At 21.0% G+C, this 17377-nt stretch overlaps 3 protein-coding genes across 3 annotated transcripts, besides 22 other annotated features; all 3 read left to right on the forward strand. All coding sequences in view use genetic code 6, as the record gives it.

The window, feature by feature from the left end:
• Nucleotides 1–546: 546 nt before the first annotated feature.
• Nucleotides 547–594: a microsatellite.
• Nucleotides 595–636: 42 nt separating this feature from the next.
• Nucleotides 637–2478, forward strand: IMG5_116040 (hypothetical protein; the record flags this gene model as incomplete). The annotated part of the gene is made up of 7 exons (XM_004034616.1): nucleotides 637–786; nucleotides 839–1111; nucleotides 1163–1430; nucleotides 1479–1593; nucleotides 1638–1947; nucleotides 2002–2218; nucleotides 2272–2478. The coding sequence occupies 7 exons, from the start codon at nucleotides 637–639 to the stop codon at nucleotides 2370–2372; spliced, it is 1434 nt and encodes a 477-aa protein (XP_004034664.1). The 3' UTR covers nucleotides 2373–2478.
• Nucleotides 1949–1978: a microsatellite.
• Nucleotides 2221–2266: a microsatellite.
• Nucleotides 2232–2269: a microsatellite.
• Nucleotides 2479–2518: 40 nt separating the features above from the next.
• Nucleotides 2519–2567: a microsatellite.
• Nucleotides 2521–2566: a microsatellite.
• Nucleotides 2562–2603: a microsatellite.
• A 61-nt stretch (nucleotides 2604–2664) lies between these two features.
• Nucleotides 2665–2699: a microsatellite.
• Nucleotides 2681–2751: a microsatellite.
• Nucleotides 2695–2761: a microsatellite.
• Nucleotides 2697–2753: a microsatellite.
• Nucleotides 2697–2754: a microsatellite.
• Nucleotides 2702–2754: a microsatellite.
• Nucleotides 2703–2761: a microsatellite.
• Nucleotides 2762–2858: 97 nt separating this feature from the next.
• Nucleotides 2859–2892: a microsatellite.
• Nucleotides 2893–2934: 42 nt separating this feature from the next.
• Nucleotides 2935–2967: a microsatellite.
• A 323-nt stretch (nucleotides 2968–3290) lies between these two features.
• Nucleotides 3291–3345: a microsatellite.
• Nucleotides 3308–3352: a microsatellite.
• Nucleotides 3353–3467: 115 nt separating this feature from the next.
• Nucleotides 3468–4912, forward strand: IMG5_116050 (hypothetical protein; the record flags this gene model as incomplete). Its single annotated transcript, XM_004034617.1, has 3 exons — nucleotides 3468–3594; nucleotides 3647–3822; nucleotides 3872–4912. 3 exons carry the CDS (start codon nucleotides 3468–3470, stop codon nucleotides 4910–4912), a joined length of 1344 nt encoding a protein of 447 aa, XP_004034665.1.
• A 548-nt stretch (nucleotides 4913–5460) lies between these two features.
• On the forward strand, nucleotides 5461–16898 carry IMG5_116060 (hypothetical protein; the record flags this gene model as incomplete). The annotated part of the gene is made up of 17 exons (XM_004034618.1): nucleotides 5461–5694; nucleotides 5744–5906; nucleotides 5977–6240; nucleotides 6362–7460; nucleotides 7520–9063; nucleotides 9148–10785; nucleotides 10827–11131; nucleotides 11181–13238; nucleotides 13294–13710; nucleotides 13759–14023; nucleotides 14048–14234; nucleotides 14313–14475; nucleotides 14536–15142; nucleotides 15318–15520; nucleotides 15567–15915; nucleotides 15981–16451; nucleotides 16501–16898. The coding sequence occupies 17 exons, from the start codon at nucleotides 5461–5463 to the stop codon at nucleotides 16896–16898; spliced, it is 10365 nt and encodes a 3454-aa protein (XP_004034666.1).
• Nucleotides 5908–5969: a microsatellite.
• Nucleotides 8270–8334: a microsatellite.
• Nucleotides 12784–12875: a microsatellite.
• Nucleotides 16899–16955: 57 nt separating the features above from the next.
• Nucleotides 16956–16997: a microsatellite.
• The last annotated feature ends 380 nt before the right edge of the window (nucleotides 16998–17377 follow it).

The following is a 17377-nucleotide window of genomic DNA, read 5'->3' on the forward strand; positions in this document are numbered from 1 at the left end:
GATTGCTCGAAATAAATAAAAATATTCGATTTGTGGATGATAGCCAATCGTCTGGTCATAATATTTGCTCCTCTTTATTTTATTTTTATATAACCTATCTCATTAAATTGTAAATTTATATTGAGTAATTTCCCATTTCTAAGATTTTTATATAATTTAAAACATATATTAAATATATGAAATATGTTATATTAAGTTTGCGATAAATATTTTTTTTATGTATAAATTCAATAAATAATTTTTTTTTTTATTTTATTTTAATTAATGCTTGTTTTTAAATATATAAAATTAAAAAAATAAAATTTAAAAACAAATTATGATTTTATTTTTTTAAAAATAAAAAGAATATGATAACCGTAGTTAAAGCCTTTTTGATTAGGCTTTTTCTATTTTTAATTATTTATTTTATTTTGGCCTTTAGCTTTTACAAAAAAAAATAGGTGAGGATATTGTCTAAATCAATAAAGTATACAATATAAATATTTTTACAATCAATTTAATAGATATAACAAAAAATTATAATAATTATTAAAATTACAGCAGGAAAATTTTTTAATATTTATATATAAATAATTTTTTTTATTAATAAATAAACATAAAATTAATCAAATTTTTTTTAAAAAAATATATTTTAAAATGTCTGTTTTTGATAAACAAAAAATTATAGATTTTGTAGAAAATGAATTTAATAATAATGCTCTTCCTGCTTTATAAGATTATATAAGAATTCCTAATTTATCACCATCATTTGATTAATAATGGTAAGAAAATGGTTTATTATTTAAAGTAAAAGAACATCAATTTAAAATATATTATTAACTAAATATATTAAAAAAAGGCGGCAAATCATTTAAAATAATGGGTTGAAAAATAAAATTTAAAAAATACATTGGTTGAAATAATTTAAGACAAAGGCAAGCCCCCACTTATATTTATAGAAGTAGCTCCAACTGATACATCAGGAAAGACTGCATTATTTTATGGTCATTATGACAAATAACCTCATTTCACAGGTTGGAGTGAAGGCCTAGGACCAACTAATCCTGTAATAAAAGATGATTTTTTATATGGAAGGGGAGCATCAGATGACGGATATTCAATATTTGGATCAGTAGATATATATACAATTAATTATTTATTTATTTATTTTAAAATAAAAAAGATTTTAGCAATAAAAGCTTGCCAAGTTTTAGGATATGGTCATCCTAAATGTTTAGTTACTATAGAAGGAGAAGAAGAGAGTGGAAGTTACCATTACATGACTTATCTAAATAATTTAAGTGATAGAATAGGTACACCTGATTTCGTTTTCTGCTTAGATAGTGGATGCTGCAATTATGATAATATGTGGATTACTACTTCTCTAAGAGGAGTTATCGAAGCTAATTTAACTGTATAAGTTTTAAATGAAGGAGTTCATTCTGGAGATGGTAATTATTTTTAGACAATTTTGATATTTTTTTATTTTAAAAAAATAGCGAGTGGAATTGTACCTTGTAGTTTTAGAATTTTAAGATAGGTTTTAGAAAGGCTTGAGAACTCACAAACTGGCAGAGTAATTGATTTATTCCAAGTTGACATTCCTCCTCATAGGTTAATTTTTAGATTTTTTTATAAATAATATTATTCAAATTAAGATATGAAGAAGCATATAAAGTTGCATAAGAAATGGATAAAAATATAATAAACAAATTTCCTTATCATGGAGGAATGCTTCCTACCTCTTAAAATTAATTTGAAGCTTACTTAAATAGAACTTGGAGATCTTAATTGACTATTACTGGAGCTGATGGTCTTCCATAAACATCTTTAGCTGGAAATGTATTGAGGCCTTCCACAACTATTAAATTATCAATGAGAATTCCTCCTACGCTGGATTATAAAAAAGCTGCTTAAGATTTAAAATAACTCTTAGAATCTAATCCACCTTACAATGCGCTTATTAGTGTAATATTTTAATTTTTTAATTTTTTAATTTAATTAAAAATGATTTAAAAAAAGGTTGATAATATTGATCCTGCAGGAGGTTGGAGCTCTCCATTAGTTTGGGATTGCTTATAGAAAAGTATGAATTAATCTTCAATAAATTATTTTGGTCGTCCAATTTAATCTTAGGGAGAAGGTGGATCAATTCCTTTAATGAATGAATTGTAAGAAAAATGGAAAAACCTATAATTTATTGTTACAGGAGTTTTAGGTCCAAAATCAAATGCTCATGGTTTAATTTTTTATATTAAATTAAAATTAATTATTAATATTATATTAATTAAGGTCCTAATGAAATGCTTAATTTAAATTATACTAAAAAACTAATTTGTTGTATGACTTAAATATTATCTGATGTATCAGTTAGTTTCTCTAAAAACAATTGAAAAAAACAACTAAAATAAAAAATATATATTTTTATATTTAAAAAAATTAAATACAGTATAAAGAAATTTAGAAACACTAAATTTAAATTTAAAAATAATAAAATAAATAAATATAAAATGGTAAATTTATATTAAATAAAAAAAATTAATAATATAATATAATATATATAATATAATATATATAATATAATATATTTATTTATATTTATTTATTTATTTGATTATATATTTTTTTTACATATTTTTCTACTAAAAACTCAAAATAAAATTATATCAATTTGTTTTAGCATATATTATTTTTTTAAAATTATTTTTTTCTAATTATTTAATTTTTTTTATTTATATTTATATTTTTTTATTATTTTTTTTTTATTTTTTTTTTCATATTTCTAATTTATAATATAAAATATCTTTATTTTTTTTTAAAAAATATATTATTTTTGTTTTTTATTTTTTTATTTATAAGATAAATTTTATTTAATTAGAATTTTTTATATTTTTATTTTTTATTTTTGTATTTACTATAATTTTTTCTTGATTGATAGATACTTAATTTATAACATATTTTATTTAATTTTTATTTTATTTTATTTTTTTAAAAATTATAAAATAATAATTTCAATATATGTCTATTTATTATATTTATTTATTTAATTTTATTTATAAATTCATATAAAATATATATTTTTTTTTTTTATTTAATTTAAATTTTTTAATTTTATTACACATTTAGAATATTTAAATTAATTTAAAATAAATAGGATAAATTATATTATATTTGGTAAAAAATAACATATATCAATTTATTTGGTAATTTGTTAAATTAGAATCTAAATATATAATTTTTGAAGCAATAAACGTTTATATATTTAATAATTTTTATATTATAAATCTCATTTACTTTTGTTCATTTATTTTTAAAAAAGTTACAGATAAAATAATGTAAAAAATTTAAAGAAATAATATATAAAAATATTAAATAAAACCCTCTTTTAAATTTTATTCTAATATTTTTCTTTTGCTATAATTTATATCAATTTTAATATTAAAATAATTTATTTTCTATACATAATATAAATAAATTAAAAATAAAAAATGTTTGAAGACTAGTTATAAAGTGCTTTAATTAAACTTTAACTGGGAAATTTTTCAGACTCTAAATAAATTATAGATGAGTTAGAAAATTTATTGTTTGATAATAATCTAAATTATGCTCAAATATGTAACAAAAAATATTAAAAATATGATTTTTTTCATATTTATTGTATGAATAGCCTTGTGTAATGCCAAAATTTTTAATAGTACTGAAAGTATATTTCTATTTCTTGAGTAATATGCTTAAATAAAAGATAACTTATTAGCTAATGTTCGAAAAGGTCTATACCAACTATTAGCTTAATATATTAAAAAAAGAAGAACTCGTATATAAGAATACATCCAATTAATATTTGTAAAGAAAAAATATATTATAATAATCTTTGAAATTTTATAAAAAATAGAAAAATTGCATTTAATTATTTAAGAAAGAAGAATCAGCAGCAGCAAAAGAAGGATCATTATTACCAATAATAAAATTATTAAAGTACATAGACTAAAAAGATTATATCCGCGATATAATAATACCATAAAACACATTAAAAATTCTTCTTGAAGAAATAAAATTTTGTAAACCCAGCTAAAAGGTAAAAGGTGCAATATGGCACCTTACAGGCTTAATATTCGAATAATTTAAAACAGAGATTAAAATAGATACGAAAATTGAAATATAAACTATATGTTTAATAGAGCTTTCACATTAAATAAAAGAGTCTTCGAAACCTGAAATAGGAGCGGTTATTGGTATGTTAAAATCTTTAAGACACAGTTTAGTAGAATGTCATTTATCTCGAGAAGATTTAGGTAAATTGTACTAATTAATTAAAGTGTGTATCGTCCCTATTGTAGATGTAAAAAATTACGGAATAATTAAAAGTTCACTTAAAGTTCTTTAAAAGCATACTTAATTAATAAAAAAATATCTTTTGGAAGAGCCTGTACATATGTTTGAATAACTAGTAAAACTTATATAACATACTAACAAAGGAGTTAGATTTTCTGCTTCTGATGCTTTGGACAGTGTTATGATACTACTTTCTGACGCTTTAGATAATTAATTTTAAGGACATTAATAAGCTTTTAACTATATTATTTAAAAAATATATAGTATTATTACTGGAGAATAATAATAATAAGGAGACTAAGTTGCTTTTTCTATGATTATTGTTGTAAGAATTGTCGGAGTTTTCGCTAAGGCGATAAGTAAACATATGGGATAATAATAGTTGGGAATTTTCTTTAATTAAATGATAACTATCTCAGAAAAAAAAGTACTTAAATATTTAAAATAGGAAGAAGAATCTTTATTAGAAAAAGAATAAGGAGACGAAGACGAAGAAAAAAAAATTATGGAGAAACTTTCAGAAGTATTTTGTATAGATAGAAATAATTAATATCTTTTATTAACTCATTTGCAAATTTAGTTAAATAAATTAAAGTTATGAAATAAGAAAACGCTTAACATTTGTTCAAATTATGTTTAGCTGGCTTTTCCAAGTTTGCGTAATTTTATGAAGAATATAAAGAAAATTTAATTAATTCTATTATAAATATGATTATTTAAATTAAGAATCATGAAAACATTTATGTTTAATGGATTCATAATCTTGTTTCTTAAGGACTTTCAAAAAGCTTGTCTATTCAAGAAAATTTTAATATGATTACATACTATGAAAGCCTTAAAAAATGTTCTTAATTGTGGTAAAGCCTTATTTCTAAAGATTGGAATGTAGAAGATATTTAAAATGATTTTTTATGTAAAATCTTTTAACATTTAATTGAATTAATTGAAGTTTCTGATCTTTCTTATAAAATTGTTCATTAAAAAAATAATTTAAATTAATAATAAATATAATAATAATAAGATTAAAATAAAAAGAATAGGCTTCATAATAATAATTATTTTTTAATGACGAATATGTTGATAATATTTAATACGATGCTAATAATGTTAATGATATGTAATACTTTTATAGAGTTGTTTTACTTTTTGATGATATTATTGAAAATATTTTAATAGGTTTAATTGTTTGAATTATATGTATTTTAGATTTTACATAAAATCATTGCAAAATTAAGAATTTTCCCCAGATCTATAGCTCTACTTAAAATGTTAAAAATACTTAATAACTTTATAGAAAGAAAATAAGTCCTTCAAACTCTTAAATTTACTTAAAGGTAAGAAATGATCCATTTTATGAAAGAATATTACTAAGAATTATATAATGTAACTTCAATTTTTTATATTTCAAATATAACAAAATCATAAATAAAAGAATATTAATAAATATTAAGATGATTTATTGTTTGATTGTTTAAAAGTAATATTAAGTATTCCTACTTAAATAATAGTAATTAATGAATACGAGTTTTTTAAATTTAATTTAATAATAGCTTTAAAAAAAACATTTGAATTAGGAATTCATAATATATCATTAGGTAAAAAAACTAAAACTAAAATAAAATATATAAAATAAAATAATATAAAATAAAATAAAATAATAAAAAGGTTATTCTGGAGTTGAATGCTTGTAAAGAATAATAAAAATACCTGAAAAAAAGTTAATTTATAAATACTTAAGATTGGTAATACCTTATCTAAGTGACTACTTAACAACGAATAAATCTTAAATGGAAACTGAGAACTATAAAACAAATATGCAAACATTTAATTTAACCTTATCTGAATTAGAATAAAACCGATAAGGTTTAACTTAAAGAATAGCTGAATTTTTAGGATCAATAGGTGGATAATCTCATTTAATAATATTAAGTGAAAAAGGATATACAGAAGCAAATATAATAGATAAAAATTTATTAAAAGAACTCGAAATAATGCAAATATAATAAAAAGGTAATTAATAAAAAAAATCGTCTATTTCAAAAAAAAAAAGGCAATAAAATTATAAGTTGGGACTACGAAGCTAAAGTAATTTTTGGATTACCTCTCTTATCGAAAAAAATAGATGTAAATTTGACCAAAATACTCCCTCGAATTATTGATTTAGCTTAAAAAGGTGAAAAAACAGTATAAATTTATGCTTGTGAAATGCTTCATGCTATTATTGTTTACATGATTGGTATGTAAGCATGTTCAACAGCAAGTTCTTTTGGTAGAAATACAAGAAATATAGAAGAAGTACTTCAAAATAAAGAACTTTTTTCCAAAATTTATGCTAGATTATTCCCTCCATTGTTTCAAATAGCTTCTAATTCTTCACATCCAAGCGCAGTTTTGATGTAATAATTAGGACTTCAAATATCTAGGTGGCTTGCGAACAGTAAATAAGCTGATTCTCCGGATGTTAATGAGCTTTTGGATATTATAATGTGGGGAATTTCAACTAAGGATAATAATAATTTAAGAGAATATGCTTCTAGCTGTTTAGGTTAGTTTATTAAATGGACTATTAAATAAAGTTCAGTTTAAGAAATAAAAGAAAACCACTAAAATATCAAATCGGCTTTTCGAAGAATTCAATCGTATGCAAGTTAACCTGACTTGCAAAGAAGATTTGGAGCTCTTTTAGCCTTTAGGGATGTTTTCTTTAATATTTTATCAGAAAATTTTTTAGTTGAAAAATATTTACTTGAAGGTGTAGGTATAATGCTAAGAATTGGAGAAAAATATGAAGAAAATAATGAAGAGTTTGCTGATAATTTCCATTCATGTTTTATAAAAGTTGGTTAGGTTGTTTTATAGAAAAAAAATGTAATTTTTTAAGGGAAAAACAAATAGAAAGTGGAAGAATTTTCAATTGATTTTTATAATTTAGATGATAATAATTATAATTTTTGGGATTTTTAGTCTTTGGTTTATTGGCTGTTTTTTAAAGGATGCTTTAGCAAATCTGGATTGGTAAGAAAAGAAAGTTTTTTGATTTGGAAATGTATTTTAGGAGAAGATGAATGTAAATTATTCTTTATTGATAATTTGAGAACTTTAAAAAAATTTATAAATAAATATTCTTTTGAACAATAAATTGATTTTTGGTAAATAATTTTTAATAAATATTATTTTTAAAAAAATATTTATATTTTTTTAAAAAAAGGATTATTTGTATATAAAATAACTACATATAATTAGAAAATGTATTATAATTAAAAGAATTTGAAAAAACTTTAGACTATTATTTAAAAAGTTTAATAAAAATTAAATAAAAAAATGATTAAGCAACATTATATTTACCATCATAAAGTTAAAGAAGATTTCTTGTAAAAAAAGAAGAAAATGAAGGATCTAACATATAAATTGAAGAAAGTATTTGTTCTTAATTTTAATAACACATAAAAAAAAAAGAAAATGAAAAAGACAAAGAAATAAAATTTTAAACACTTTTTTCATTCTTAGAATTCATAACAATATAAAAGAACGTTGATAAAATATATTCTTAATATTTCTATTCATAAACATTTTTTAGTTTAATTATTATTTTGGCAATAAAACCTACTTAAATATTAAAAGATTCACATAGTATTTAATAATTATAGAAAAACGAATAGAAATATTATCAATATTTAAACTAAATAGCTAAGTCAATAATGATAATTTATGTAAGGGAAAACTAATAATTAGACTTTTTCAAAGAAATTCTAATTCCACAAGTAAGTAAATCATTTCCTATATAAAAAACAATTTAAAACATTATAATTTTGAACGAATAAGGAAATATAAAAGATGAAGAGCATTATTATTTTTTGAAAGGTATTAGCCTTTTTTTTGATAATAAAAATAATAGTTTTTTTGTGTAAAACTTTTTAGAAAATACAATAAAATAAGCTTTAGATTATGTAAAAGAAAAAGAAGAAAAAAATCAAAAAAGTGAATTTTTTATAGAAGAAAAAAATCTAAAATTACTCAATTTTTGCCTCAATTAAAATTGCGAAAATACACAACTTTTTGTTTTTGATATGATTGAAAAATAACCGTTTTTCTTTCATAAATTTGAATAGTTTTTCGTACGTTTTCTAGCTTAAAAATGGAATCAAATATCTTTACTATATATGGAAAAAGCTGCGAAAAATTTATCTTTACTTAGATTGGTACTCTCCTTACAAAAAGAAGGAATTAACAATAATAATTTGATTGAAATTTTGCCAAAAATAAATATTTATAGAATTAATTAAGATATCCTTTAACTTGAGTTAAAGATTAATTATGTAATTTTGTCTTAACAAGACGATCGTATAAAATAATAAGAAGATATTATTTCTTAGAAATATAAAGAATATTTAAAACAATTAATAGATGACGAGATTATGATAAATAATTAATATATTATTCATTAATAAGTACTTCATTTGAGTGGATTTTATATAAAGTATTTTGCATAAGGATGGGAAGAAATAAAAAAGACATTAAACAGAATAAAAAATAAATATTTTCCTTCTAAGTTAAGTGATTTATAAAAAAATTCATAAGAAGAAGTTGAATTTAAAGTAATTTTGTAAGGATTTATAAGCATGTTTACATTAGGTAATAAAATTGAATGCTTAGAAATATTTTTTGGAATTATAAGAGAGAAATAAACTAACGAATATTATAGCTTTTATGGAAAAAAAATGAATTAGCTAATTAAAAATTTTATAAAAGAATGTTTTATTTATGACAAAAATCATTAAAAATAAAATAATCAAGAATCTCAAAATATCTAATAATAATAACAATAAAATTGTCAAGAGTAATAAAATAGTTTATAAATATAATTTTAAGTTCAATGTATAAACTGGATATTTTAATAATTCATAGATTCAGATTTAGATTAAAGCTTAAGGGATAACATAAGATACGAAATAGTAAAAAGAGTGTTAATTTAATTTATTTAAAATAGTGAATAAAGAAGTATATCAGACTTTTTTATTCAAAATGTAGGATTTTTCAATAGATACATAAACCCTTAAAACAGTCAAGAAAGCGCTATATTAACGGCAGTTCCAATAAAACATATGCAAGAGCTTTCATGTATATTTTTGATAATTTAAAATATATATAGTTGCGTAGATTTGAATGAAATAAAAGATTATATACATAAAAAATTGTTTGGAGTAAATACATAAGGGAACGAATTTACAAAAAGCATAATAAAAATATTATATAACTATAGAAGAAACGGGTATGAGTTTCTTTTACCATAGTAAAAAGGATAGTTTTCAGATTTATTAAGGGAGTTTTAACAAAATGTCTATAATTGTTTGTCTGAAATAATAATGAAAACTTAAAATAAGGAAAATTTATACAATTAATTTCTTTTTTTAGCAAAAGGAGAACACTTATGGGACTTAATAGTTGATTTAGAACAAACAGAATTCCCTTTTGATGTTCAAACAAATTTTTAAGAAAAGGATTTAAAGAAAAAGAAAGTTAAGAAATAATCTTCAAATACATAGAATTCTATAAAATCAACTTATTTTTAAGAAAGTATTCTGTTTTCTTTAGATAATAATGAAAATATTTCCTTTAATTTTAATGAAAATATATAAAATGAAAATGATCAAGAATAATAATAAGAAATTTAAGAAAACGGAGAAAACCAAAAGATAGAATTAGACGTAATAAACAAACATCCATGTATGTAAACGATAATAAAAGTTATTCGAAAGTTATAATAATTATTCCCTTTATAAAATAATTACGTGCCTTTATGGATGTCCTCGATATATGAAGAATTAAATAAAGAAAACATTATTTTGAGTGTGAGAATATTTTTATTGAAAATAATAATAAACAATTAAGATATATTCGGTTTCTATGCCAAAAACTTCATTTTTTTTCTAATTGATTACATAACTTTACCTAATAATGGATAAAAGTTCTTTCATTATTTTCTTAGGGATGTTGTTACTACTTTCATTACTTGGACGAGTTCTAATCCTTACATAATTACAAAAAATTTAGATATTTAAAATAAACAAAAACTCTGCATTGCAACTTCTAAATTAGCTAAGCTTTTAGGTCATAAAGATAAGTAGCTTTTCAGACAAAATGTTGGTATTTTTTCTTCATTCTTAGAAGAATGTAAGGATTTAGTGTTCTTTGAAGAAAACATAATACTAAAAATGATGTTTTTTTAAGCTATTTCTTAAAATAAGGAAGCTCAAGAAGAAACATAAATTTGGAATTTTAATGCCGTTTGTTTGCTTTAGTTAGCTCTTCTTTTCAAAATTCCAATTTTGTTAAATTTTTAGAATTTTTTAAGTGCTTATCTGCCTGTTGAAAAATATTCTTTCTATGTTTCAGATAATTTTCTTAAAGTTTTAAAAACTCTATTTGGATTTTTCGCACATAAAAAAAAGACTTTTGCAAAGGCTAGTGGATAGGGTATTTTTTATTTTATTAATTTTAAATTAAAAAAATTAAAGTTATTGGAAATTTATTGCTGTTTATGAATGAATTGGATGGTGTTTTTTAAAATAAAAGAATATTTTTTGAAGAAAAAGCTGTTTTGAATATTATACAATTATTGAACAATGGTGATAAAACATAAAAGGAGAGATTCCCTATAGTTTTGTATGGAATAAGCGAAAATTATTCATAAATATTAAATAATAGTACTCTATTTACATATACTTCTGAGTTTGTTCTTAATAAATCTGGATAATAAAGATCATATATATTAGCATCTTTTCTAAAGTTTTTAAAATAAAAGCATTATAAAAGAATAGAAGTATTTATATATTTATATATTTATTAAAAAAAAAAAAAACGAAAAATAGGCAAGTTAAAATATAAGAGATATATGTTATTGTTTATAGGGAAGTATAAAAAACTTATTAAAAGACACATCATCAGAAAATCAAGATTAATTTTTAGAATTAATCTAATATTTTACAAATTAACATATCTTATATTATGCTGAAATCCACTAGCTTTTCTAAATTCTTGTTCCTGAATTGCATGAGAAATACTAATAAAACATAAGCGAAGAATTAAGTGAGAAATACTATACATGTATATTTAATTTATATGACTATTTTATAACCCAATAAGAACCAGCAAACTTAAAATAATAAAAAGAAAATTAATTAATAATAGATGAAAATTTCGCCCAAACATTAAAATGTGCAGTACTTTCAGGATTATGTTCTCCTCATTTCAATATAAGATAAAAATCATTTAATTTTTTAGATAAAGAAACATCTGACTCAGCTTCTCCCTATGAACGTTTATTACATCTTATTTAGGAAATTTACTAACCTTAATAAGAAAAATTATGGCTTATAAGTGCAGTTCCTTTAATACTTTGTCTTTCTAAAAAAACTTCTGATTATTCCAGATTACTTTTTGATGAGAAACTTGATAAATACGCCTAATATTATGATTGGGATTTCCGATAATAAGGAAATTTGTTCAGAAAACACAACAATTCATAACCATTAACACCCTTCTATACACTTTCTTAACCTTTTTATGATTCTTAAGGGTTTGCTATTCCTAAAAAAAAACATTAAAGCACTTAGAGTAGTTAATAATAAGGACTTTTGAGTACAATAAAAAAATAGTAAAATTTGTAAGAAAAATTCGGATCTTCAGGAGGAAAAATAAGAGCTACATATTAACCTACATTACAATTTTCTTATTTATCTTAATTTAAAAATTCTTAATAAATGTACAGTGTAATGGAAGAATAAGAAGAATATGAAGATGATTTTGATAATAAAAAAAAAGAAGTAAATTAATAATAGAATTAATAATAAGATTTATTTTCAAATGTCGTTATTAAAAAAAAAAATGAATAAATGTCGTAGTTTTATAAATAGAACTTCATTGATTTTTCTTAGGTAAATTTTTCCTAAAATAATACACTTCGTTATTAATAAGTAAATGAAGGAAAAAAACTCACAAATTCTTTACAAAAAAGACTTTATTTAGAAAATGTACAAAATCATCGATAATAAAAAATTTCAGCATTAAGAAAATATAAAATAGGAGAACTTCCTGATATTTCAATATATTATAAAGATCTTATTGATCCTCTTATAGCCTTATGTTTTATTGATGAAACTATAGCCGGAGAATTATTTTAATTGCTTCTTTTCGCTATGTATTAGAAGGAAGAAAGTAATGATAGGTAAAAAGTTCTGAAAGAAATTTTAACTAATTTATTACAAAAAACAACTCTTTTTGACTTTAATTTCGTTTCCACTATACATAAAACCATGATAATGTTATGCAAAGAAGAAGGAGTACTTTTTGATAGTTCCTTAATTAAAAAAACTGGGCTGTAAAGTCATTCCTATTACACTTCCATCATATTGCTTGAAGAAAATTTGTTTAGTTTATTATATAAATATATTGATTAAAAAAAAAGTGATTCGAAATAATAACCATAATAATAATTATAATAATAATAATATTATTAATAATAATAATAATAATAATAATAATAATAATAATAATAATAATAATAAAAAGATGAATAGGCAAACATCTATTGGATGGACTTAATAGATATATACTCACATTTGAATGAAAAAGATTAAATTAAAGGAATTCTTAAAAAAGCATTTAAAACTTCCTATAAATGTATTAATGATAATTTTAATAATAATCTAACTCATGTTGTTACAGAATTAGAAGAAGCTCTTGATTTTAAAATTACTGGCTAAATAAATTTAGCGGAAAAGTCACTAATTAACATAATAAACATTTGCAACTAATAATAATACGATGAAAGGATTAAAAGCTATCTTTAGAATGAATATAAAGATTGTTTATCAATGCTAGGAAAATGGGATGATTTAGCTAATGAAATAATTTAAGCAAATTAAAATGTAATTAAAATAACATAAAAAATATAATTATTTTAAATTAAATTTACTAATATAGTGGTTAGATCAACCAGAAAGAATAGGTGCTGAAGAAATGAAAAACTTAATGATAGCACTGATGCAAGCAGATGATAGTGAAGAAGGTAGATGGGAATAATTAAAATACATAGTAAAGGCATGGGTTTAAACAGATTATGGAAAAAATATATTAGAAGGGCCATTAGCATATGAGATGGCTTTATTAACAGTAATTGATGTAGATATTGATAGAACCAGATATTATCATAAACTAAGTGAAGATTAATTTTTAAGCGTTTGGGGAAAATTCGGAAGTTTTACTTCTGCATCTAAGCATGAATATTTATCTAATTTATATAAAAATCATGAATTGAAGGAGTATTTATAGTTAGATGAAAAAAATCAAATCAAACTTGAAGATTGCGTTGATTTATTTAAAAAATGGTAGGATAGATAGGTATTTTTTAAAAAAAAAATTAATATTATTAATTTAAATAATATAAAGCCTTCTTATGCATATGATAGTTAAAGCTGTTGGGATTAGATATTAAATAGCAGAGAAGTATTCGCATTGGCTTTATATTCTAAATATAATATATAAGAAGAGGTAATAAATACTATAAGATCAAATTGGTATGTATAAAATGCTAAAGGAATGGTAAAGAAAGGCATTTATAGCGCAGCTGATAAAAAAATGAAAAAAGCAAGCAAATATAGAAAAGTAAAAGAAAGTTTACCTGAATTTAATTTTGAATTTTATAAAATAACTTGTAAATATAAATTAAAATAATTAGAAATAGACTTAGAAAAAAACAAAGTTTTAGAAAGACCCGAATATAAATTCGAAAAATTAATTGAAATTTTTCAGAAGGAAAAACTAAAATACAATCTAGACATTGTTTCTCAAATAAAATTCGATTTTTTGACAATTTAAGTCCGTGAAAAATTCATTGATGTTTACAATGATTATTCTCTAACATAGTAAGTTAATAAACAATTTCTAATTTAGTATGCTAATATGCTTAATAATATTTATTATGATTATCTAAATCTTTTTAGAGACTTCTAATAAATAAATGATATAGAAAATAATCCTGAAAACGTTCTGTCCATTTAAAAAAAATATTATTATCGTTTTTCCATTTTTTGTGATCATTTATTACGTATTATTGAATCTGAAAGTCGAGATGAATTGAAAGTTACATTAAAGCAAGAATATTAAGTAAAAAACTTATTAATATCAAATTTTTTTAAATAGTTTTTTTTAAAAAAAAATATAAAGATGACATTAGAAAATGTGGGAATATCATTTATAAATTATAGTTTGAAGTGTTTTTCAATAGCAAGCTCATCATCATAATCATCATAATTCAACTAAAATTTATCAACATTATTACTGAAAATGTTGAAGATAATGCAAAAGTTTCCTTAGTCAACTGGCTATATATTCAAATAGGCAGTTTAAAATTCTACAATCCCTTCATGGCTATTTATACCTTTTCTACCCTAAATGATGCATATATTAAATAAATAAAATCTAGTTGAATATTTTGAACCTCTATTTAATATTATAGCGTAGAAATATCCTGAAGCCCTAATATATTAATTCAACACAATTTTCGAATAAAAATATATGTGTGAAACTTAGCTGAGTATTAATATTTTTGAGCATTTGCATGCAACGATGTAACATTACTTTTTATTTATATAATAGCTGAATTGTGTCACAAATCCAGAACATAGATTAATAAATTATTTAGAAAATATGAGAAATATTATCGTTTAAGCAAATCATAAAACTTAATAAAAATTAAATGAATTAATTGATTAAATGGAATTCGATCTTTTTTCCCCTAATTAGTTTTGGGGAAATTACAATATTAAATTTTGTAAAGATTACTTAATATATTTTAAACCTCTTAAAGCTAAAATTAAAAATACTTAAGATTTAGTAGAGAAAAAAAATTATTTTAGATTAAATAAAACATTTAAAAGACAAAGTCAACATTAAAGATATAAGAAACGGGCACGATAAAATATCTAATTATTCTTTATTTTTAAAAGATTTTTAAGGAAGTACTTCCGATTAAGATGGATCCTAAATAGAAATTCCAGGTTAGTATACTTCTAATTCAGCAATTATGAGAGAACCTTCAAAAGAACTACATTTAACTATATAAAGCTTTGATTAAACTGTTTTTTCTTTAAAAAGTATTAGAAGACCTAAAAGAATTATAATATATGGTTCTGATGAAAAAGCTTACAAAGTAATTTTTATATAAATTAATTATTTTTTATTAAATTAAAAATAAGTTCCTTGTTAAAGGTGTAGAAGATCTTAGACTTGATTAGAGGATAGAATAAATATTTGGAGTTATGAATAATGTTTTTGGAACAGATCCTTAGTGTGAAGAAAAGGAATTATTAATTTCTACATTTAATATTATTCCGATGACAAATTAATTAGGATTATTAGAATGGGTTGATAAAACAAATGTCCTTAAAGAAATTCTAAACAAAGAATTTTAATAAATATATAATACTACATATGATATAGTACAAAATAATCCCGCAATCGATACTCGAAGAGAATGGTTAGATAAAATTTTTAAAAGAAGAAATTTATAAGAGCAACATATTGATTTACTTCAATTATAATCAGGTAATAAAATAATATTAATTATATTTGTTTTTGTATTATAAATAAATATAATTATTTTAAAAAAGAGGATGTAATAAATAATTTCGAAATCTAATAGAATATGATGCCTGTAGATTTATTAAAAAATGCCTTACAGAGGCTTTCTGCCACTTTAGAAGCTTATTTATATTTAAAAAATCGATTTATAAGGAATTATGCAGTAGTTTGCATTTCTGGCTATATTTTGGGAATTGGAGATCGTCATTTAGAGAATTTTCTTATTAATTATTCAAATGGAGATGTTATTTCTATTGATTTTGGTTATAGTTTTGGAGCTGGAATAGGCTTAGCAGTTCCTGAACTAATGCCTTTTAGATTATCGAAATGTTTTTAAAATTTAATGAACCCAATAGGGTTAAATGGAATTTTTAGATAGTCTATGATTTCGGCTTTGTTTGCTTTGAGAAAAAAAAGAAACCTTTTAATTGAATTTTGTGAAGTCTTTATTAATGACCCACTTATTGATTGGGTGAAGTTAACAAAAGATAAAAAAATGGGTACATATAAATATTATATTATATAATTATATTTATAATGAAAAAATAGGAACTATTGTATTTAATGAAGACCTTGCACATTTAAGTAGTGCAAAAAGTTATTAATAAAGTTAATTAAATAGTGTAGGGAGCTTAGGAGGCGAATAAATTAGTAGCTTTGAAGAGATTTTACATCATATTTAAAGAATTGATGTTGTTAAATTGAAACTAATAGGAATGAATCCTTAATAATTAATGTTATAAGAATTATCTTTATCTAAACATAAAGATTAAAAATATTATCCTACTTTAGAAAAAGCTATTTAAGGAAATCAGCAATAATATAGAAATTAATATAATAGCATTTAATTCTTAGATGTTATTTAATAAGTTGACTGTTTAATTGAATAAGCAATCGATCCTAATATATTAGGTAGAGTTTGGATTGGATGGTGTGCTTTTATTTGATATTTTATAAATTTATTTATAAAAATATATAATAAGCAATATCTTAAGAAAATTAAAATTTATTATATTTTTTTATTTTTATTTTTTTTAATTTTATTTATGTTTTTTCATAAAATAAATTACTAATATACTTATAACCTAATTAATAATTTTTAAATAATCATATATTATTATATATTATTTTTAATACTCATATATATTTTCATAAAATTGCACTTTAATATTAATATTGTTTTGAATTATTATTTATTTTTTATAAAATATTAATGCTTATATTTATTTGTTTTTTTTTTCAAATGTTTTTTAGAGTATATTTAATTATTTTACTATTACTATTTTTCTTATATTATGTTTATATACGAATTTTATTGTCTCAATTTAAATGGCATAGATATATTTAATTTAACTAATTCCTTAATCTAAAATATTTTAAATACCATCTTTAATATATTTTACTATCATTTATTTGGATTAGTATT

The sequence above is a fragment of the Ichthyophthirius multifiliis genome (genome assembly GCF_000220395.1).
Source record: "Ichthyophthirius multifiliis unplaced genomic scaffold scaff_1120509250943, whole genome shotgun sequence".
In the NCBI taxonomy this organism is placed as follows: Eukaryota; Ciliophora; class Oligohymenophorea; order Hymenostomatida; genus Ichthyophthirius; species Ichthyophthirius multifiliis.